The sequence below is a fragment of the Pagrus major genome, chromosome 12 (genome assembly GCF_040436345.1).
Source record: "Pagrus major chromosome 12, Pma_NU_1.0".
In the NCBI taxonomy this organism is placed as follows: domain Eukaryota; kingdom Metazoa; phylum Chordata; class Actinopteri; order Spariformes; family Sparidae; genus Pagrus; species Pagrus major.
In genome coordinates this window covers 1,082,540-1,106,030 of record NC_133226.1, presented here as the reverse complement: position 1 = coordinate 1,106,030, position 23,491 = coordinate 1,082,540, and the positions used below count along the sequence as shown (strand labels likewise).

At 38.7% G+C, this 23,491-nt stretch overlaps 1 protein-coding gene across 1 annotated transcript in view; it reads right to left on the bottom strand.

Annotated features, from left to right (window-relative positions):
• Positions 1-2,929: 2,929 nt before the first annotated feature.
• Positions 2,930-23,491, bottom strand: part of mbd2 (methyl-CpG binding domain protein 2) — a 45,648-nt gene continuing 25,086 nt past the window's right edge. The window contains exons 6-7 of the mRNA XM_073477344.1: positions 20,600-20,727; positions 2,930-3,642 (exon numbers count right to left, since the gene is read on the bottom strand). Coding sequence (XP_073333445.1) covers positions 20,610-20,727 — 118 coding nt within the window. The 3' untranslated portion in view covers positions 2,930-3,642; positions 20,600-20,609. The remainder of the gene's footprint in view (positions 3,643-20,599; positions 20,728-23,491) is intronic.

Genomic DNA, 23,491 nt, shown 5'->3' with positions numbered 1-23,491 from the left:
TGGACGGTCTAGCCTTCGCGCCCTTACCCTTACGTCACGATTTCTGCCGCCCAGGACCGCGAAAGAGAGTTGACTGCAAGGGCGTAGGAACCGGGGGGGACGGGGGGACGGGGGGACTCCAATATTGGAGAAAGGCGCATTTGTCCCACCCAAAAATTATACTGTGGAGGAGAAAAATATTTGATTTTGAAATCTTTAACTCACTTGCTTTTATTTTGAAAGCGCAACACAGCATCTTGTCACCGGCCTGCCCCCTCAACGGCTCAGACTGTTTGGGAAGCAGAGTCTGCAGCTGGCAACAGGTCAGAAGTTAAGATGAAAAGACAGCAGCAGCTCAGTTTAAGTGATTTCTTTCTCATGGGGAAGAAAAGAAAGAAAGGAAATGTGAGTTGGTAATAATTTTGTCCAGGAGGATAATTATATTTTCTGTCTAACGTTAGACTTGTTGATGTTAAGCTGATGTTGTGATTCAACATCTAACTAGTACACTCTTGCTACGTAAACGTTGTTACTATTAACATTACTAGCCAACGTTGGCTGGCGAAAATATGGCGGACTTTCAAGTAACGTAACGGACAAAAGCAATTTGACACTAAAAACAGTATTTAAGATGGTTGTAAAAGAACATGATTTTTCTATTAACTTAACCCATGTAACTTGTTACACATCTCCCACATCTAGAAAGGAGTCTGTCTGTGTGTTTTTCGCTTTTTCTTGACATTCCCATCAGTATTTTTCTATACCTTATTCATTTCCACTGCTTTCATATTAGAGATCAGATGAAGTTCAGGTGGAAACTAACACTGGTGAGGGTGATGCAGGGAGAGCCAGCACTGCAGAGTTGCAGGTAGGTGCTATATGAAGGGTGAGGTTATTTGTGAATGTTTTGCAGTGTAGTTAATTTATGACATATTTCTGTTCAAACCATTAACGGATCTGTCAGGTTTCAGATATGTGTCCCCCCCAATGTTATGTTATCATTCCTACGCCCCTGGTTGACTGAATGGATTTTATGGTTTTCTGAACGTCTAACCTTTTGAAAGTGAAGGCTTTTAAGGCTTTACTTCCAATGGCATAATGCTAATTTATGCCGTATGCTAATACATTACCAGCGTCACGTATTTTAACTGAAAGTTAAAATTTGGAGGTTTTCCAAGTCCCCAGAAGTTTAATATATCTGGCGTTGGATGTTCAAATGAGTAAAAACTGAGTATAAACCCAATACTTACATTTAAATGTCAAGTCTGCGCCACTTGATGTCGCCATTTTTCTTGGTTTCCCTCTTCTTTTTCGGGACTGAGCAGCGGCGCGCAAAGGATCTTGGGATATGGGAGGCCGCAAAGGATAGTAGCGGTGCATCCTCCGAAAAGAGGGAAAAGAAGGCTGCATTTGTGGGCTGCATTTGAAGGAGCCTTCGAATTTGGACAGTCTTCGCGCAGCGTTGTGACATAATTGGCCTTCAAATGCGCCGTTCGAAGGATGCAGCCCCTGAATTTGGACACATCTATAGACTCTGGGCAGCCAGAGTCCATACAGGCTGTCCCAATTAAATTAACTAACACCATACCACCCCCCTGGACTTGGTTTCTCCCGCTGACATCATCAATTATGTCACTGCTGGTATAAAAGGAGGAAGAGGAACCATTTTCCACCCTTTTAGCCCCTGGAACACATGGTAGGTATGGTAAGTACAAAACCAGATTAAATTATATTATGCACTGAACAAATAAACTTAATTAAACTTTACAAGACTTGTGTTATTTAAACCAAAATGAGGTGATAGTTACCAAAATAAAATACAGAACATAAGCCTAGGATTTTTACATCTGCAAATTAAATGGTGGAAATATGGCTAAACAAAAGCATGGTAAACTAATCGGTTTACAACGGATGAATCTGGGACAAATGGGGGAAGAACTCACCCACTTTGTCAGATAGTTTGAGTCAACTATATAGTGTAATAAATCTCTCTATACATATAGACAGCACTAGAAAATAGAAAATTTATTTCACTATAGTGGGTAGTTGGTGATTTTCGACACAGCCACAGACATGAAATCCGTGTATCATTCGTTCATTCGTTTTTCAAAATAAAACCAAAAATAAGAAAACGAAAAAACAATTCCTTTTCTCAGTATTCGTTTCCTAAACTAAAATGAAAAAACGGATAACGACTCGTTTTTTTCAGTTTTCGATTTTATGCTCAAATGAATAATGGAAAAAACGGATAACGAGCGTTTCCCGTTTCATGTTGCAAGCATTTGGTACCTACACCGGAAATTACCGTCACCCGGAAGTGGCCTGGAGCAAAGCTAACGTTAGCAGAGCCAGTCAATTCTCTGTTGGTGTTGAGCACAGAATCTTCTCACCGACATTTCCGAGCACCTCTGAACACCGAACTGCTGCAGCGTGGTAGAAATCTCGGCATGCGTTTTACCATCCTCAAAAAGCTGTCCAATTATATCTGCATGATCCTCAAGTCCTGCCATTATTTTTGTTTTGCGCGCCCTCGCAGTACAGAGACGGTCACTTCCGCTTCCGGCTCATTGAACTTTTTTCAGATCAAAATGGGATAAAACATGAAACGGGAAACGCTCGTTATCCGTTTTTTCCATTATTCATTTGAGCATAAAATCGAAAACTGAAAAAAACGAGTCGTTATCCGTTTTTTCATTTTAGTTTAGGAAACGAATACTGAGAAAAGGAATTGTTTTTTCGTTTTCTTATTTTTGGTTTTATTTTGAAAAACGAATGAACGAATGATACACGGATTACATGAAACTGATATCAGTCTTATCTCATTCTCAGAAAGACCGCAAATTAGTGCATTAGTGTTGTATTATTTAAAGGTTGAACTGTCAGCTGTGTGTAGAATGTTGATTGACAACAATCAGATACCGTCATCTAAGAAAAAAGCACCAACAAACAATTGTGAATATAATCATTTATTGACTCCAGTCCAAGAAATGTAAACGCGGGGTCTCAAGGTATAAAATCTTAAATAAGCAATTGTTCTATTTCATATTCATGTAAAGTCTTATCATTTAATTAAAACCCTTAAAGACTTTTTTAAAAGCGATGACAATCCATCACCACAAACAAAATCATCAGAGAGCTCAAGAGTTAGTAAGAGTTATCAAAAGCTGTCCAGCAGTTTGCAACCTGACTTTGGCTTCGATGAGGGCGTTGCTCTTCAGTTTTTTTACATTTTTCATGTTATCCCCTTTAAGTTAAAAAGAAGTGAGACAAGATAAGCACTTGTTGTAAAGTTTGTACAGATGAAATATCTGTGAAAGGTTTAAAGGCTTTGGTTGTTGCTTTAAGCTGGTAGATAGTTGACATATTGCTGCTGTTGCTCCCAATGGTCTGTTCCTGTTGCATTTTTTGTCGCCGTTTGTTGTCATACTGTTGTCATTATTGCTGTGGTCACTCATGATGATGCTGCCATTGCTTTGGAAAATCAGTTTAGTTTCCAAATGCTGATAGTTGTGTCCAGTATGTCATCCTGTAAATGGTTTCCTCAACAGGAAGGTTGAAGCAATCACCCACTGAGTCTTCAGTCTCCTGGTGGTCTGTTTTTGGTTTGTTGTCTGGATTAAGATGAAGATGATTATAAACCTGAGGCTGGTGAACACAGGGACTCTGGGGAGAGAGACAAAGATATATTTTTGTTGTTAAGTTTAGCTGAGATTTAGTTTGTTGCAACAGTAAAAACAGGACACATTTTTAACATGATATTCACTCCATTTTTCTATCACTCAACTAAATGCCTGAGCAGGTTTCTGTTGTGTTTTTTTTAATCAAACTACATTTGTTAGCGGTTATCAAATAACAATGACTTAAGTTAATTGTCATGTTTCATCTTTATTTGAATGGCTCACTCCTGTACTTCCATCATCAGCTTAGGAAAAATGTGTTTAATTCCTTTTTACCACTTGCCACAGGGCAAGAGTTGCTCGATTTACAAGCCCGACGTGGCCTTTTACTTTCCCATGGGCAATTGGACAACCCACTTACTAGCTTTTTCTTTCAATCATATTCCATGGAGCTTGCTCTGTCATTAGGATGGATTTGCGGACATGTAAGTTCAGTAACTATGATTTCATCCAAAACACTTTTAGAAGTTCTTATCTGCGCTGGATTAAAAATAAGCTTCATCAGCCATCCAACATGAAATTCTGGTATTTCTTAGACCACTCAAGCATCTGGCCTGGTTTCCATCCTGAGAAGTGGTTCAGAAACTGCTTCTGAGACACTGCAAGACAGCCTTCTTTTGAGAGGACTTTTGCTGATCAGTGTCTTGCATTCTGCTACGCCTATAGTCATAGAATCTGTGGGTTACAATACTTAACCAACATTATCTAGTTCTTGGGGAACATCAATATTGATGCATTGATCTTCTGATGGTTTGGTCACTTTAGCTCTGTCTGATCATGCTTTGGATGCAAATTGATCCAGTTTCTGTCAAGAGTTTTAAGGTTCCATGCACTGCCTGCTTAGAAAGCTTTAGTCTAGCCATGATTTGATGCTAGGAAGCCCCTCATTGTTTAGAATAAGAATTTGACCACTGACACTTTCACTCAAACTTGAAACTTAACTTCAACTCAAACTTGATGATTTCAAGGTTTACAAAACAATATTAAAGATTTTCGATGTGGACATCACTGTCTATAAAGAAGCTGTTTTCTGTATTTTGTGGTAACTGTTCTATGTATTTAGGTGTATTTTTCATTCATTATATCCAGATGGTTAGGGCTTTATGTATAGTCTCTTGGTATAAGTTTTCAGTCTCTGCTATTTAGCGTCACATTTACTATGGTGTGTATTAATAAGCCCTGAAGTCCATGCTGATGTTTTCTATTAACGGATAAAGTATGAATATAATTGTGACGCTCCCTGCAGACACCACTTACTTGATAGCAGCTACTTTGCTCAGACGAGGGCTTGAAAATTGTTTCCATTTTTTTCTTTTCTACTTTATCGACGGTGACATGTTGTGGTTTCTTTCTTGTGACAAATGTACTTATTGTAAGTCCCTTTGGACAAAAGCATCTGCTAAATGTCTAAATGACCACTAAACAAAGATCTGCCTCCTTGCTCTAATAAACCCAAATTGTCTAAACTGGTCTTAATAAAACCCACTTCATAAAACACTTTACAGAACAAACTGTCATCTTTCAGCTCCAGCAGAACAATAAACATCAGCCTCTGGACAAAAAAAAAACTATCCAATTAATGCGAAAAAGCCTCATGCTGATCATTAGCTTCTCCATTAACCCCTCAACACCTCCTCCTTCCTGCGGCATTAACGAGGGGGGCATGGCTACAATTATAAATGCTCATTCATGGAGGCCTTTCACCTGCACAGAAAACATTTTAATTATACATAAAATAGCAGAGTGAAGCGTTTACACAGCAGGAGAGCAGGACTGATATCAAACATTAGCATGTTCTCCTCCTTCTGCCCCTCCCTGTTCTCCCTTCAGCTGTACACAACTTTCTGACTCCCATAAATCCCATTATGGTGAAAATGTCACAATCAACAGAACAAACAGGCAAGGTTTTCTGCAGCATGCTGAGAAATCCCAGGTTTTTTTAGTGGTCCACTGAGATGTTACAAACTTGTCTTTCCATTTTCATTGTGCCATTGTTAATCCCTTCTTTTCATTTTTGAACAGTTAATTGTGCCATTCTTAATCCATTCTTGTTTCTGAATTCCTCCTTGCAATTTCAGTCCTCAATGTGCCATTTCATTTTCGCTTGCATTTAAATCCTACGTCATGGCATTTTAAATTTTTAGTTTATTTACATTTTGAATCCCTCATTCTTTTCATAAATCTTTAAGTCCTTTTTTTGAGTTTTGAGTTTTTGAGTAATTTTGAGTTTCTGTTCTTTTTTTAATTCTACAATGTGCCATTTTAACACCAATTTACAGTTAGAATCCCTCCTATCTATTTTTCAATTTCTATTCTTCAATGTGCCATTTTCAACCCCACTCGCATTTCTGTTTAGATACTTCATCACACCATTTTGATTCTTCCTTTTCCCCCATTTTAAATCTGTTTAACTTTATTTACATTTTGAATGCCTCATTCTTTTCATTAAACTTGATGTCCTCATTTTGTAATTTTGATTTTCTCTTCATTTTGAATCCCTCTTTTTAAACTTTTTATTGCTTCTGTCATTTTGAATCCTTTGTGTATTTACAGTTAGAATCCCTTCTATGAATTTTAAAAATTGCATTGGGCCATTTTGAATCCCTTCTTTCTAATTAAGTTATTTATCTGCAATTTGGCAATCCTCCATTGTAATACTTAGAATCCCTTCTCCCCATTTGGATTTTGCACCAATCTTTCCATTTTAATATTCAGCCACTAGTTGTGCAATAGTGAACTCCTCAGTCTGCCATTTAAACCCCATACTATGTCATATTGTAAATACCAAGTTCATATTGTAAATACTATGTATATACGAGTTAATTCTATTTCTTATCTCTATTATATTGTTTATTTTTTACTTTTTATTATTGTTTAAGTGTGATACTGTCCTTTGGCTGCTGTGACTAAGGAATTTCCCCATTTGCGGGACAAATAAAGGATTTCTGATTCTGATCCCATTTAATGCCTATATTGCACCATCTTGATCTTTTCCCCCATTTTAAATCTGTTTAGATTATTTGCATTTTACTCATTCTTTTCACTTGAATGTAAGTCCTGATTTTGTCATTTTGATTTTCTGTTCTTTCCATTTTTTTTTTTAGTATTTTTTGGCCTTTATTGATAGAACAGCTCAAGATACAACAGGAAGCAGGATGAGAGAGAGACGGGGAGTGACACACAGCAAAGAGCCCCAGGCCAGGACTTGAACCCAGGGCTGCTGCAGCAAGGACAAGGCCTCTGTACATGGGACGCCTGCTCTACCAACTGAGCTAAACAGCACCCCTGTTCTATCCATTTTTAATGCCTTTTTTTTCCATTTTGAATCCTTTCGTGTCATTTTGAATATATTGTACCATTTAACTTCTCTGTTTAAAATAAGAATCCCTTCCTTTAAATTTCAAAACTTTATTGAATACTTTCAAATCCCTTGTACCTTGATCCCTGTCTGATTAAATTGTTTGAATCCCTCCCTCTTGCACTAGTAGAATGCAGGTATTGCTAAATCCACAAAACAGACTTTGATAAACTCTTTGTTTCACTTTTTCACAGTTTAATTGTTCCACTGTTTTAGCGTATTAATGTGTCTGTATCTGAATGTCTTCTTCCTTCAGTCTTTAAGCATTTCAGTGTTTCAGTCTGATAATCCTCGGCTCAGTCTTAATAACTCCCTAATAATTAGAAAATCCTGATAATCTGCTGCTTAATCAGGGCAATTCAGCTGACTGACATCTCTCTCTCTCTCTCTCTCTCTCTCTCTCTCTCTCTCTCTCTCTCTCTCTCTCTCTCACTCTCACTCTCACTCTCAGCAGTTATCAGCCTTGTGAATGACTTTGAAGCAGATAATTCTCTGTGTCTCAACATCCACTAATTACCAGCAGCTGAAAAATGCTGCAGGAGTCAGAATCAGCTCCTCTGGAAATTGCACGATACACAGCTAATAAATACACACACACAAAAGCTGGCATGTTTGTGTGTCTGTACCATCAACGGTCACAGTCTTTTCTCAGTCAGCAGTGTTAGTCTTTAGTCTCGATCAGATAAGAAGAACATCAGTCTGCATATTTAAAGGAAGTGTACAACATTTACTAAAATCCTTTTCTTCCTTGTCTTACTCAGAGTCAGATCACAACATTGATATCAGTTTCATCTCTGGACACGGCCTAAATTTAAGACCTAAAGAGTGCTGGAGAAAAATGGAGGTTATAGGACTGAACACTTCTCATTTCTCATTCGTTTTTAGCCACAGAATGTAATGGTGAGCACCATCCAGCAAACCCAGTACTGATAAGTGATGTCTTCACAAAGGGGTATTTCTGACCAAGCTTTTCTTGCTGGTGTTCGTGTTGTTTTGACAAATACATCATTAATTCATACATAAATAAGTTAAACAAACCCTTCACTTACTAGGGGTGTCACCATTCTCCAAATCCTCGATTCGATTTGATTTTTCGATCTTATGGTCACGATTTGATTTGATTTGATTCTCTATCTTTTTTTAATGTTTTTTTGTTTTAGCACAGATGGCGTTGCCATTTTTAGACTAGTTTCGACTAGGATCTTGATTTTATGCCATGATAACTCATTTCATTTTTAAATTCTTATTTCAAAAGATGGTCTACATGTTGTCATGAGTGATGTAATCTCCATTATTCATTTGCAATGTACCACACTAAAGCCTTATTGTCAAATTTTAATAATTTATTAACATTATAAATGTAACAATAACTTGTTTCACCAGTCAATTGGAAACTAACTGTAAACAAAAGAAGAGAATTCACAGAGGGTAGCTGCCATCTAGTGACTCTTTTTTGTAACTGCAGTGTGCACTCTTCACAGCAGATGTCATTCAAGTTCACAACAAAACATCCAATATGTGGTGACACACACACACACACACACATCTATATATATATATATATATATATATACATATATATATATGTGAGAGGTTAGAATCACAGCGCTACATACCGTGTATGTATATATATATGTGTGTATATATGTATACATGTATGTATATATACATATATATGTATATATATGTATGTATATATGTGTGTGTGTGCATATATATATATCTATATATATAGATATAGATATATATATATATATATACACATATACATATATACATACAGTTACATACAAAAAAGTTACATATGGATGCTTTAATAGATAAAGATTTGGCATACAAAAGAAGTGGCACTGCAGCAGATTTTATCTTCTCACATACTATATATAATATCATTAGTGTATATGTTGGCCAGCAGCTGATCGGAAATATCTGTGTGCAAATGTCTGTTATGTTTAGAAGCAGTGTCTTAATTACATACTAGTAGTCCGCCAAAAAGAGGCCATAAAAAGCCTATTTTTAAACTGTAGAATGTACCACTCACTCCATATCTAAACAGTTTCTTTAATCAAATTGAATGGATCCTCATTAAACATGTATGTTTACGTCAGGTGTTTATGTAAAAGTACTAATATCACGGATACATTGAGAACAGACCTTTTTTTCCATAAATATTGACATTGGTACGTGTATGAGTGGCCGTCCTACTGTTGAAACTTTCAGTAAAACTGTTACTTCAGTAAAGGCTCTCAACACTTTTCCTACTACAAATCAAACCTGATGGAAAGAGATTTTAACAAAACATTGATGTTGTTGGACCGGTTTCCTTCTCTTGTTTTATTTCTGCAGTGCAGAAGCAATGTGTTACTACCACCTTCTGTACCATGTCTCCAAGAAAAAGCAGAAGAAGGGAAAGAGAATAGAAGAAACCAAGTCATCAGTAAGCAGCAACAAGAGTGACGGCAGCAGGAAACAAACTGAGCAATCTGAGGTTTCTGCAAAGATTTGAGACACACACGGACACGCACACACTAACACACACACACACATACAGAGAGAGAGAGAGAGACTGGTTGGTTGCTGCCCCCTCTCTCTTGTCCAGCTTTAAAAACCTATTAGTAATCACTCCTCGACTCTCAGCGACTCTTTTCGCCCAAACGACTTTCATCCAGTCAATCTGCATAAATCTGCATTAATGGCCGATTTTCCCTCCACAGAAAACAAATGTGCTTTAAAAAGCGTCTCCTTATCTGTCAGCTTTTAGAGGAAACATCAGAGGGCAGAGACACACATACAATCAATCTGACAACAAACACATACAAATGCACAATTGCAGCCTCTCTTAACAACAGATATATCATGGCAGATATACCACTACAGCAACACTTACAAAGGAAATATGAGTGTTGGACTCACTAAACAAATGCTGATGATGAAGCTATTCTAAGAGTTTCAACAGTAGTGGGGCTGTTTTTGCTGGATTTACACAATGAGCCTGCAGTATAGCCTGTGTGCATCCTTACACTGTTGACCATTTCCCAATTCATGCAAATGAATCTAGTGTCTAATGAATGTAATTTTTCAAAAAGTTTTTCCAACGTTCCATTAGTGCTGGGCGGTATACCGGTTCACACCGAATACCGGTGTATATTTTCGTTATGATATGAATTTTTAATGTACCGCCATACCGGTGTATTTGATTACACAACGTTCGGAACGCTACGCTACGCTACGCTGCGCGACACTGTTTCAGACCGGACCCTTTTCAATGTTGCGCCTCTAAACACGCATGGTGCGACTGCGAGGCGTGGTGAGGGTAAACAGTAGTGCTCTGGTGTTACATTAAGGTGAAGATGGATAGGATAGACATTAGCCTGATTCACACTGCAATTTGTATGCGGGGATCCTGCGCCAATTCTCCGCATCCTCCTTTGTGTGAAAGTCTCAGATGCGGCGAGGGGTGAAATTTCGCTGCGCCTCTGATGCGCCTCCAGAGGTAGTATCAGAGGTAGTATCAGAGGCGCAGTATTGGTGAACCGAAACAGTGTGAACGGATAAGCCGGCAGCGCGGAGCGGGGGTGTGTCGGTCTAATGGTGTTCACTGTCTGATAACTGTACAGATCCTTCACTCAACAAAATATAGATAAATGTCCCACAAAGCAACGTTACATGACCATACAACAGTAACGTAGTAACTGGTCGTGTCTTTGGCAACTTATATGAGGAAAAAAATACCGCAGTTACCGTGGAGAAGTGTCTGTCCGACCAACTATTTCTGCCTGAAAAACAGCGTCTGTCCCCGGCAAAAAACTTTAACTCACCAACTGTCACGGTGAAAAAAATCACCACGATGGTCAGCCCTCCCGACCGAGACTTCAGTGAACTTTCCCCCATAAACTCCCTCCCCGCGAGTGAAAGAGTCAGACAGTGCCCCGTTTACTGATGGCGATTATGTAATTATGTAATTAAGAGAAAAGCGTAACTTTGTCATTAAAAGTTCTATATTTTGACTGCAATTGTCTTTGCATTCTGATTCCTCACTTCATTAGAATCATGAGTGGCTCTTTTTTGTAAACAGCATCATTTTCTGGGGCCATGCAAACCTGTTTTACTACTAGTGTGGAATTATTTTACAATATTCACTCATCATGACAGTAAAATAGACCATCCTAAGTCAATCTACTGCAGTAAGTCCTCTCTCAACCAGTAGAAAATGCTGTGAACACCTGATTATGCATGAAAAAAAAATACCGTCATATACCGTGAAACCGTTTTGAATATTATTATTTATATAATATTACGGATTAAGAATATTAGTATTTTGAAAAATACCGTGATATACATTTTTGGTCATACCGCCCAGCACTACGTTCCATGGGCCCAATGGTTTCTAAGTCAATTTGCAAAGACCTGAGATGTGCTCAACATAGCTAATGCATCATAGTGAAAATGATTTTGCTGACTTCAATGCAGAAGGCAGTTTGAACAACACAGCAGCATAGACACACCAAACTCAAGGTGTACGCTTTTATGAGATGAACAGGGCTGGAACACCTGCATACTAAATGATAATGGGTACATCCCATCTCCTTTATTTGTTGTTTCCTGGCTCCTCGATCCTTGCTTGAACCGGAAGTTGTTCCAGTTTACCATCTTGCAGGCCGTCTCAAAGCTCTTATTTGTGCTCCGAGGAGCAATCTCTACAGAGCGATTAACAAGGACACAGGAGAGCAGCATTCACGGAAGTCTTTTTACCGACTGACATAGTGGATATCAGTTATTGATTGGAGGCTGCAGTGGATCAGACTGATCTGATACATTACAATATCACTGGAGTTTGAATGGAATGACAACAGATAACTGATTAAACTGAAGTGTATCACCATCAAGTTTAATATTTTGTTTGTTTTCTGATTCACCATCGAGTTCAAATGCGTCAGCCTAATTGTAAGTGGACAAAAGGACCACAAACAACTTTCTACACTTATTAAAAACATTTTTCTTTTCAAGGTCTGTTTCAGACACCTGAGGCTGATCATTCCTGAGCGTCGGGTTTGACATGTAACATCATTTAAAGTTTCCGTTAAACATTTGGCTTAAAAATATTTTCCACTGTTCAAAAGACACTATAATCACATTTTGGGTTATCAAATGATTATTTCACATCCAGAATATCCTTGATTACAGAAGCAAATAATTAATAAATAATACCAAGCAGAAATGGGTTCTGTGCCTCTGAGCAGGACACAGTACACAGTATATATATATACTGTATACTGTTTGTTAAACAGGTAACAGAGAGAGGCATAGTTTGAACTTTAGGGTTGTGGGTTTACAAAACAATCCCGAAGAAATTAACAGAAGCTTTGTTTGCACAAAAATTAATAATCAGGACATGAGCAGGTGCAAGAATGAAATAGGAAATGAACTTACAAAACCTGACAGCAAAGCAGATGCAGATCACAGATATTAGAGTTTCTGCAGAGATCAGCCTTTGAAAAAAACTGTTTACCGTCCCCTTTAAAGATATCTAAACTTAAAAGCACAGGATTGGTTATTGTCTAGAGCACAGACAGCAGGTGAAATAATGAGGAGTCATGATGATAATTACAAAAGAAATAATATCTTTATTTTAACCCATCCGTAAATCCAAGTTAATCACAGTCTAATTTCCAGGTATAGGCCTCTGGAGAGGCTTCTGGAGACTTGGATTATGTTGGACAAGCTGTATGGAGCCATTTCATGTTTTTTGGGGTAAGGGTTACCCTAACCCTTCTGTTGTTTTTTTATTTTTACATTATTAAAACAAGTCCTCACACTGTCAGAAATAAGTAGGAGTCCATTTCTGTCCTCAAAGGTACAATCTACACTAATGCACCATATTGGATCTCAAGATATACTATATGTACCTTTCTGGGGCCAAAAAGGTACTCAAGCAGTAAAAGGTACATATATGTTCCGTTTTTATATATGTGAAGGTAAAATATTAGGGAACAGTGTATGTTTCATGTATAACCAGCCATGATTGGGTGTTGAACAGCTCAGAGCTCGCCTGTCCTTTGGCCTGCAGGTGCAAAGCATCTCCATGGTGCTTCAGCTGAGGGGAATCCCTAAAAACTCGGTATTTCGCCCAGATTGTGTCACAACCTCACGGTGTGAGGTTGTCTTGTCTTGGGTTATTGTCTTGTCAATTCCTGTTTTATTTTGAAAATCTAACTCTCCTCTTGTTTCAGGTCACTTGCCCTTCCTCTTATGTCACCTGCCCGTCATCCCTGATTCCTGATTGTGTCCACCTGTTCCCCATTACCCTCATGTGTTTAATAGTCTGCGTCTCCCTTTGTCCTGTGCCAAAGTGTTTCGTCTCATGTCTGACCACCAAAGCCAGCTCCAAAGTCTTGATCAAAGCCACAGTGTGTTTCGTAAGTTTTTGCCTGCCTCGAAAGAGTGATTTTCTGTTAACTTTCTTAGTCTAGCCTTTTGTTTCATAGTTATTAGTTTTGTCCATTTATTGTCAGCCTCCCTTGGGAGAGATTTTCAGTTCTTTGTTACAGTGAGTATAGTGTTGATACGCCTCCACCTTTTAGGAGAGCTTTTGTTTCTTTACAGTTTTGTTTATAGTAGTGGATAAGTTAATGTTTTGAAGCCTTTTGATTTTCCTCCTTAGGAGTGATTTTGGTTTACTTTAGTTTTAGCAAAGTTCTCCCTTCTGGGAGATTCATTTAGATTAGCTTTCACAGCCCTTTTGTTTGGGATCACTCTATCGAGAGCTTTTTGTAACTCAAATAAAATCTGCTCACTGACACCTCAGCTTTTGAGTCCTGATTTGAGTCCCGGCCTGACAGATTGGCGTGGTTTTGCAGGATGTAGCAGCACACACTTCAGCGAGCTCCGTGACCATCTCGGCACACATGCTCTTAGTGCACATGACTTTCCAACAATTTGTGTATTTAACTTCATCTATGTACATGGAAGGTGATATTCTGCCTTGTAAGACTATTTGGCTGGTTTTATGAGAAGTTTTCTTCTGGAAACCGTGGGTGAAAAATCTACGGCCCAGACTCTCTGGCCCCATAGGATGAGATATCATATGTACCCTGTATAAAGGTTAGGAGACCAGGCCCGATAATGTATGGATGAGGGTACAGTGATCTATGAGTTTATATCTCTCATGGTCTTTGCAAACTTAGCAGGTCAAAGCAGCCGTAGATATGCGTACAAAACGGATCTCTGACAAACCAAGGCTGTTGTTTATGTAAATTCTTAGGATGGCCTTCGACCTATCTGTAGCAGCAGACTGACTGTCTCCCACGTTCCTGAGCTGAGAGGATATAACCTGAAACTAGAGAAGGTTCGGGAGGAATTTGATTTGACAATACACTGTGCATACAGTTGTGCTGTTATGTTGTTCCTCTATGGCCATGTTAAATAAACTACTTCAACATAAGTCATCGGTGTCTCTGAGTTTTCTTCATCTCTCCTGAATGGTCAACTGAGCCGAAATTCAACAACCTTTTCCTTTTGGAAAGGTTCATTAGTATAAAAATGCTCAAGTAATTAAATATCAGAAAAAAGTGCTTGTTGAATGGTTGGTGCAAACAATCTTTGTGTGGGGGCCCAGAGTTCGTGTCCAGTGTGGGAGTGCAGTTTTGTTGTATAGGTTCTTACCATTAGATGTGAATTAATTGCTTTCAGGTATTTTAAAGAATATTTCCAATTTTCAGTTGGAGTTTGGCTACATTTAGGTAATAAAACTACTAGGCACAAAACACTGTTTGCGGCATGATGTAAGGTGCCACCCCTGGTGAAATACCAAGTGTTAGCATGTGCTAGCTAATGTTAGTGAGCAATAGCTAATGCACAGTTGTAAACATTTCAAAGGCAAACAGTTAACTAAGGTCAGCTGTATTAAAGTTAGGCTACAGTGAATTCAGCAGCCACAAAATCATTAGCGTCCGCTAGGCTACGTTTGCTCACGCTAGCTAACGTTAGCGAGCGTTCGCTAGCCCATAATGGTAAATATGCACACACACACATACACTCACTAGCTAGCTAAAATGGCACAAATAACTACTGTGAAAAGCTACATGAGGTTGCTTGTTAACATCTTTCCCTGCAAACTAATAAAACATTAAATCAAGTTGCTGTTTGCTTTGCACTGAAAGCTCAATGGGTGATAGTGGTTGCAATGTTAATTTAACATTAGGCTTCATGTAGGTTATATGCGGGGTGTGGGTTGCTTAAATTGTTGATCTAGATTATACGGTGGAGCAAATACTGAATTTTTATCTTCCATGGCAAAGCAACCCTTGGGCAGTGTTGGGCAAGTTACTTTCAAAATGCAATATATTACATATTACTAGTTACCCTCATTTTAAAGTAATATATCACGTTACAATATTACTGTCTGCGTAGATATTACTTATTACACTACTTTTTAGTTACTTTCAACAAAATGCCCAAATAAATTGCCTAGATCTTTTTAAATGAACGAATGGCCTTGGACACAGGGATGAGCAGGCAGACACAACAGACCTATACCTTCTACCTGTAGCCTATAATGACATGACAAGACAAACATCTCTTTTTCTATGCCTTTTTATTTTAGTCCACACAACAAGGAATCCATGGACATGTGACTTACTTGTACTGTGCAGAATGACAATAAAGTTTAATCTAATCTAATCTAATTAGGCTTCATCAGTAGGCCTACAAACTACGGCTCATTTCAATCACACAGAGACTGAACAAAGAACTTATAGGCTCGGCTATATTAAACACACACAGAGCCTATATGTTGGTCATGTGGGTGGGGATGGACTCTTAAAAAAACAATAAACGCTTCACTTCGGTCGGTAACGCGGATTGTAACGCATTACATGACATAACTGTAGTAATACATTACTGAAGTATTATTAGTTATATTACTGTGTTAAATGAAATAAATGAATTGTTAAATAAGCTGAGTTAGCTGGGCTGCTACAAACTTTCATATGCTTTTAATGAACTAGCTACCAATTAGTTCAGTATCAATCTGCATGAACACTAATACTGAATAAAGCTCTATTTTTCATGTGTGAAAGTATCCATCCAGCAAAGGGAAATGCGTGTCAGTGATTCAATGACGGCTTCAACTTTATGGTACCAAAGGTGCCTTATGTGGATCGAGGGAAATCTCCACTAACCCAACTCTACCGGGAGGCAAGAGAAGAGGGTCTCGCTGATGATCTACCAGGTACTGATTAAATGATATTGCCTATACCATAGGCATGTTTCCTAGTCCTTAAAGTCTTAAAATTAATTTTAGAAAAACTATTATTCTTAAAACTCATTAAATACTTGAATTGTGTTCATTTCAGCAAAATCATCATAGCAATTTAATTCTTAGCGGAAATATTCAAGGTTTGTACCAGATTAGGTGCCAACATTTCTGCCCAGTGAACCTAATGAGGGCCTCCAGGTTCCTGCAAACGCCATGGCAAACAGCCTAAACATTAATAACCTAAAAGGCAAGTGCCTGACCAACTATTTGTGTCTGGCACAATTTGGCTTGTTTTTAGTTTGAAAATTGTAATTAACAATCCATCATGAACAGCATTTGTAGGACCAGTCAGTGCTAATATCAACACCATACAAACATCTTTAGGTATGTTCAAGAAATTTCTGTTTTTAACAAAGACCTCTGCAATTTTCATGTATGAACCATTGTCCTGTGGGGTGGCCTTATCTCTGTGGTAAATTCTTGTAATCGCAGAATCCTGGAGGGTCTGATAAAGGCAATCTAGGCAGACCCACCCAAGACTCCACAATTCTGAAATTGTGGAATTTGCCATGGAAAGGGAAATGGGAAAATACAATCCACTATTAAAAAACAGATTTTGTCAAGTTACAACTGGATGTCACAGGGGTACATAAGGAAGCAGGTCCCACTGACTGAAAGTTTGAAAGATTGCTTCCCTCAAGATCAATCCAAATTAGCAAACATCCCCGTGGCTAATTAATGTTTAATCGGAAGGGAATTGCATATTATTCAAACCAAACATATCTCCACTGAAATGGATACTTTCGACACTTATTATTACACAATATTTAATGTCACCTAAGCTATGTGGTATGTAAGGTGGTAATGATTATACCCACCACATCATTCTTGATGTGCTGAATACTGGCTGGGTGGTCCCTAACTAACTGGTTAGCTGTCAACCATTGTGAAAAGACTCATTCAGATATCTCATAAGCACAATATGTGTGCACAAAAAAAATTCACATATTTACTGTGAGATCTGAATATCCAAACCAAAAGTATTATTTCCTCATTATGAGCATGCATAATACAAAGATTCAAAAGTAATGAAAAACAATTTGAGCAATATAACGTGTAAAGAAAGGTTATTAAATAAAAGTCAAGGAATGTTGATAATAAATGTGCTTGGTATTGAAGTGTATATGTGTAATGTTTTACACAATATGGTGAGGTTTTCATCTTAATTTGAGGTATATTTTTTTCCTTTTGAATGGTGTAATCCTGACACCCTGTACCCGACTATTCATTCATTGGACTGATCAAGACTGGAAAATGGCCTTCCTCAGGAGAGCTACAGACATCATGAAAGTCATCGGCATCAAGACATCATCGAGCCATCTGCACATACTGTCTTCAATTTTGCATATCCATAACACCTAAAGCACACTCTGATGTTCCTTTCAAAGATACATTGCCAAAATAGATAGGGATGATTCCAGTCACTGGGCAAATTAATGTCCTATATTGACTCCACCATGCCTCATCCATACCAGTGCTCCAAATCCTCCAGGAGAGCTTTCCCTTTGACGAGTCAGATTTAGCACAAAGGAAATAAACATGCCCATGAAGCCAGTTTCACTGTTACATGTGGACTTTGACTGCCAAGCATAGACAATGTCTGACAATTACTTTGATGGAAATGATAACAAGGATTCTGAAGGTCCTTGGACAGAAACCGTTATTGAAAATCTACCTCATATGAATAAACTGTTACCCAATTGTGTGCCAACTAATTGTAAATATTGGCATGTTTTTCTGTAACAAGAAGAGATCACTGGGATTGTGATGCCTTGAAGGTGAGAAAAGAAAATCTTTTGTGGTAAAGTTTGTTTTAAGTTTCAGACAGAATGAAAGATGTATTCGGGGATATTATGACACCCAAGTGTCATTACTTAATGACAGGCTGAGGTTGCTATTCTGTGTAATATAATGGAAATGATTATTACAGAGAAAGACCTTTTTGTAACAGGAAAAACAAGTCTCATTCTAGCAGTTGTTGTCTCACCTACAATAGATCAGATCAAAATCAGTTAAATATTCAGTCATGACTTTGGAAATAAAATCTTGCTGGCAGTTTCTCGAGGTAAACTCCATTGCCTACTGCAACAGGCTGCCAGCTTGAAATAATCCATCAGATGAGACTCTTCTACTGTCTCTGAGCCTCCTTTGTGGAAAAAAAACCCCTACAGACTCTGCAGCAAAACCTTTTCACACTGAAAGTCATCTCTGGTCTGTTGTGCTGCCCAGTTGCCACAGCGACCCTGACCTGGATAAGCTGCTGGGAAATAGGGGAATGATGGAGGAATATGTTAACTTCTGAAAGTAAATGTTTTTTAATTTGGTTTTCTTTACAGGCTCAGCAGAGTGAAATATAACCAATAACCAAACAAACTGTAATATAACACACACACACACACACACACACACACACACACACACACACACACCGAATTAACTATTAACACACGCTCTAACAACAAACCCACAGTCCATCAATCACACACACACAAACACACACACACACAGTCTGCTGCATGGCTGACTTTCAATCAGACGCTGAGAATCCCATCAGCATTCACAACAGGTCTCAATACACACACACACACACACACACACACACACACACACTGACTGTTTCTGATGCAGTAGATTGGTTCTGGTTCTGCTCCTGCATCGTTTAAGACATTTAAAGCGATGTGATCTGAGACTTTCCTCATGTTTAAACTGCAGCACAGATATTGAGTCATTCATATCAGGTCAGTCGTACTTTAGTAGTTCACAGGCCTGACGTCAGTAGTTTGGTACTATACTAGTTCAGTTGTTCTGCACTTCAGTAGTGTGTTCTTTTACTGCTTCAGTAGTTCTGTACTTTAATACTTCTGCACTTTAGTTTACTAGTTCATCAAGTCAGTAGTTCTGTAGTAGGGATGGGAGGATATAAAACAATTATTGCAGATTGCAATTAAAAACACTGCGGATAAGTTGATTGTGGTGAATTTCTATTGAATTGAAATATTCATGGATATCCTCCCATGAGTGACTTGTCTAGATGTCTAGCTTGATAACATACAGTCCTATACTGATTTCCTGATTTATATTGAATTGCCACAAGGGGAAACCCACATATTTCCAGTCACTCCAAAATCCTAAACCTGTCAGCATGGCTGAAGGTTCAGCTTGCCAATTGTATTCCCCACAAAAACAAGTTAAATCAGATGTGTAGAATTGCTAAGGATTCCAAACTAAAGAATGACAGGGAGATGAGGGGCCTACTAGATTTTTATCCTTATGCTGGGTTCATGCAATATTTTTTATTTCTTGACAAAATGTAAGATAAAGTTAATCCAGTATGTGTTAGTGTCATGTTAAGAGTTTTAAGCATATTTTGATGATTTGAAGGATAATATTGTGAATTGCAACTATTTTGGCCAGGATAATCGGAACAAGACATTTTCTTGCCCATACTGTACTTTAGTAGTTCATCTTGTCGTAATTGGTCGACACACACCTCAATAACTACAGCTGATGGCCAAGTAGCTCGTACAGTCTGTACCTGTGAGAGGAAATAAGTCTCCATAGCACCAGGTAGTGGTAGTCTGTATTTGTCATTCAAAAAGGGAAACTAAAGACTCAGGACTGTGGATATACAAACAGCGTTCTCACACCACTCTAACTAATATAGCCACTTCTAATCAAGAATATGTCTGATACAAAGCTGCAAATGGCACTGGTGAGGAGGCAGAGGAGAAAACTAAGGAGAAACCGGGGCCCTTAAGGTAACAATATCAGTTCCTGAAATTACCTCCTGTCAGAAGACATGAGCTATAAAGTAACTATGTCCATATAATGCAGCACTGAAGGGCTACACACACATAAAAAAAACAAATGTCCCTCCAAATATCCAGGGACTGAATGTGTCTGTGCATGAAGCTGCTATGTGTAGAGGCTGAGTTTATGTATGGGGTATGTTGTCAGTTGTGTTGTTAGTTATTTTGATGATTATGTCACAATAAAAGAAACAAAACTACAATACTTGTGTATTGTAGTTTTGTAAACGGGCTAATGTGAGCTGTCATCTCTCCAGTCCTACCTGTAGCTCATACGAACATTTGAGAAGGGGTTGTTATGTTTACTCCTTATTTCTTACACTCAGAAAATGTGATTATTTAGATGTGATTTGATGTGAAATGTTATTAAACTCAACATAGTGGAAAGTGCAAATCTTGTGGAACACCTGGTCAGTTAAAGAATAAACCGCATATTGATAACACAGTTTATCTGCCTCACTTGTCCGTCTTCAGGCTGTCTTCCCCTGCAGCAGCTCTCGAGTGTTTTCGGCGGCCCGCGCCAAACCATCAGCCATCAGAGCCTCCTCCAGACTCCTCCTGGCCTGGTATACTTTCAACTCCTGTTCCCTGCACACAAACACAGAGGTGGGAGAGGATGTATAAGTCCAAAGTCTACAGTTTACTATTCGCCCAAATATTTATATAATATTATATTAAATATATAAATGTAAATGTAATGTAAACATTACCATTTATCATTCAGGTCATAAGAGGAGGGGGGTGTTGGTGTAATTCAAATTTCACAAAGGGTTCATCATCTTGAAAGGAAGGAATTGGAAACAGGAAATTCTGTGGTGATCCACCCTTTAGTTTTTCAGATACATGTAGTTCCAATAAAGGGAAATCCTACTGCTATATCATACAATGATACTTTAGACAAGAGTGTGCTGAGTTTGACTCTTTCCTGTATCAACATGACAATGCCCCATGCACAAAGCCAGCACAATAAAGAAATTATTTTTCCAATGTGGTGTAGAAGAACACCTTTGGGAGTGGCACACCGACCTTGAGCCAGATGTTATCGCCCTCAAGTGTTGGACCTCACTAATGCTCTTGTGGCTTAATGGGAGTTAATCCCTGAAGCCAGGTTTGAACATTTGGTGGAACCAGGTGAGTGGAAACTATTGACTTGAGTGAGACTTTAAACAAATTGGCACAGTGTAATTCTGGCTTCAATTTTTTGAAACCACTTTAACATGTACTTGAGATCAGTGTTGGGTGTTATTTTTTAAACTAACTTGGTACGTTACAGTGCAACCTGCTAAGAAAAATAACTCATTCAAGTACTTCTGTGTTACCAAAAAATTAAAACCCCTTTCTCTGCGCATGTTACTGCTTATGTTGTCCAGAGGATTTGTGTCTTCCTTTAAATGTAATATTCTACGACCCATAATCTGTAACATGAATGACAGACACAATATCCCCTTCACAGCTCTTATAACAAAAAGTAATTTGAGTACTGTAACACGATACTTTGTAACCGTTACCCCCAATCCTGTTTGTGACAGTAAAGGGGTGAGGGTAAGTAGCACAAGTAGAGAAGGGTCATGTAAAATTTACTAACGTTAGCCAACATTACCCACCACAGACCCCCATTTTGTAAGATTTTGTCCCAGGTTCCCCCTGAAAGAACTTTTCTTTCAGATGATTTATTACAGACAGTGTAAGAAACACATGACCAAAATAGTTATACATTATGTCATAGTGTTACTTATGGATGGAATTTTAGTGAAAACCCTCTCAAGGACCCCCAGGGGGTCCCAAACCCCACTTTGTGAACTTGTGGAATAGAGTAAATGTGGGCTTTTGAATCATTCGCAAGAGAAATCTGTAGTTTCTACTTTCAAAAGTTACACATTTTAGGAATGACATATTCAGCTATCACATAAACCTAGTTGGGTGTCCACATAATTTTGGCCATGGATGCATTTTGCTCTGAATGAAACTGTTGGTACTGACATCACTGACCTGTAATCAACCAACAATAAACAGAGAAAAAAGAAGAAAGCTGATCTCATTGACTCAAAACAGCATTTCTGCACATTGACTGGCAGAGGAATACAAGGAGAGAAGATGTGGGTGGGTGGGACACGACAGAGAGGAGAGGAGAGGAATGAGAGCGATTAAGGATGACAAGCACATTCAACTGGAGAGAGAGAGAGGAGGGAGGAGACAGAGAATTGGAAATTAATGGAGGGGAGAGATAAGAAAAGAAGGTAGAGGAGGAGATGAGGGAGGAAGGCTGGAGGGAGGGAGGTAGGGAGGAGATATAAGAGTTGAGGAGACAGAGAGGAGGACAAGGAGGAGGGGGAAATGAATCAGAGAGAAAGGAAGGAGAAAGACAAGAATGCACCCAGGAAGAATGGAGCAATGAGAGAGGGAAGGGGAAGAGAGGTGGATGTAGGGAAGATGACTGGAGATATTAAAGGAAGGAGAGATGGGTGGAAGAAAGGAAAGGAGGAAAGAAAATAACAGGGTGTAAGGAAAAAGACATTACTGAGGAAAGAAAGGACAGGGTCAAGGAGGACAGGAAGATATGTTAAAGGAGGGAGATGGAAGGAAGGAAATAATGAGAAAGAAGGGGAAAGGAAGGATGGAGGGAAGGAAGGAAGGAAGGAATAACAGAATATGGATGGATGGGGGAGTGAAAAAGAGGTAAAAGGTAAGGAGGGAGAGAAGAAATCATGGAAGAGAAGAAAAGGGAAGGATAGAGGGATAAGAAAAGGAGAGAGAGTAAAAAAGCAGAGATGCAAGTAGAAAGGGAAGGACAGGAAAGGAAAGGAGGAGGAGGATGTAGTGATGTATTCCAGCCATTTTCTGTTGTTATGGCTTCGGCCAGCTGTTCTCTGCTCAGTTTTCTACTGGACACAAACACACACACACACACACACACATACACACACACACTCAGTCAGTGTGTGTCCCCACAGTGCCCCCTGTTTTTAAGTTGCAGTACCTGTCTATGTGGTTGACGGGGACTATCAGCCGTTAAACTTCACTTTTACTTTGTCCTTTGTGGAAACAAATATAGAGTCAAATGTTGTTGGGAGAGTTCTATCTGGTCCTTTGTCACTAAAAACAACAGTGTCAGGCTTTTGGTCCTGTGTTTTTGTTGATATGTACATACAGTATAGCAAGGCTAAGTCCCTCCCCTTCTGGCTTCCCTCATTAGATTTTTTTTTTTTTCAGAAAGAAAAATGACGACAGACACATTATTTTATTGATCCCATTTGAACTGTGCCAGGAACAACACATATAATATTTGTCAAGTCTCAGTTTGTAGTAAAGATGGCGAAGGATTATTTAGTTTTGTGTGAGGCCACATCGTCAT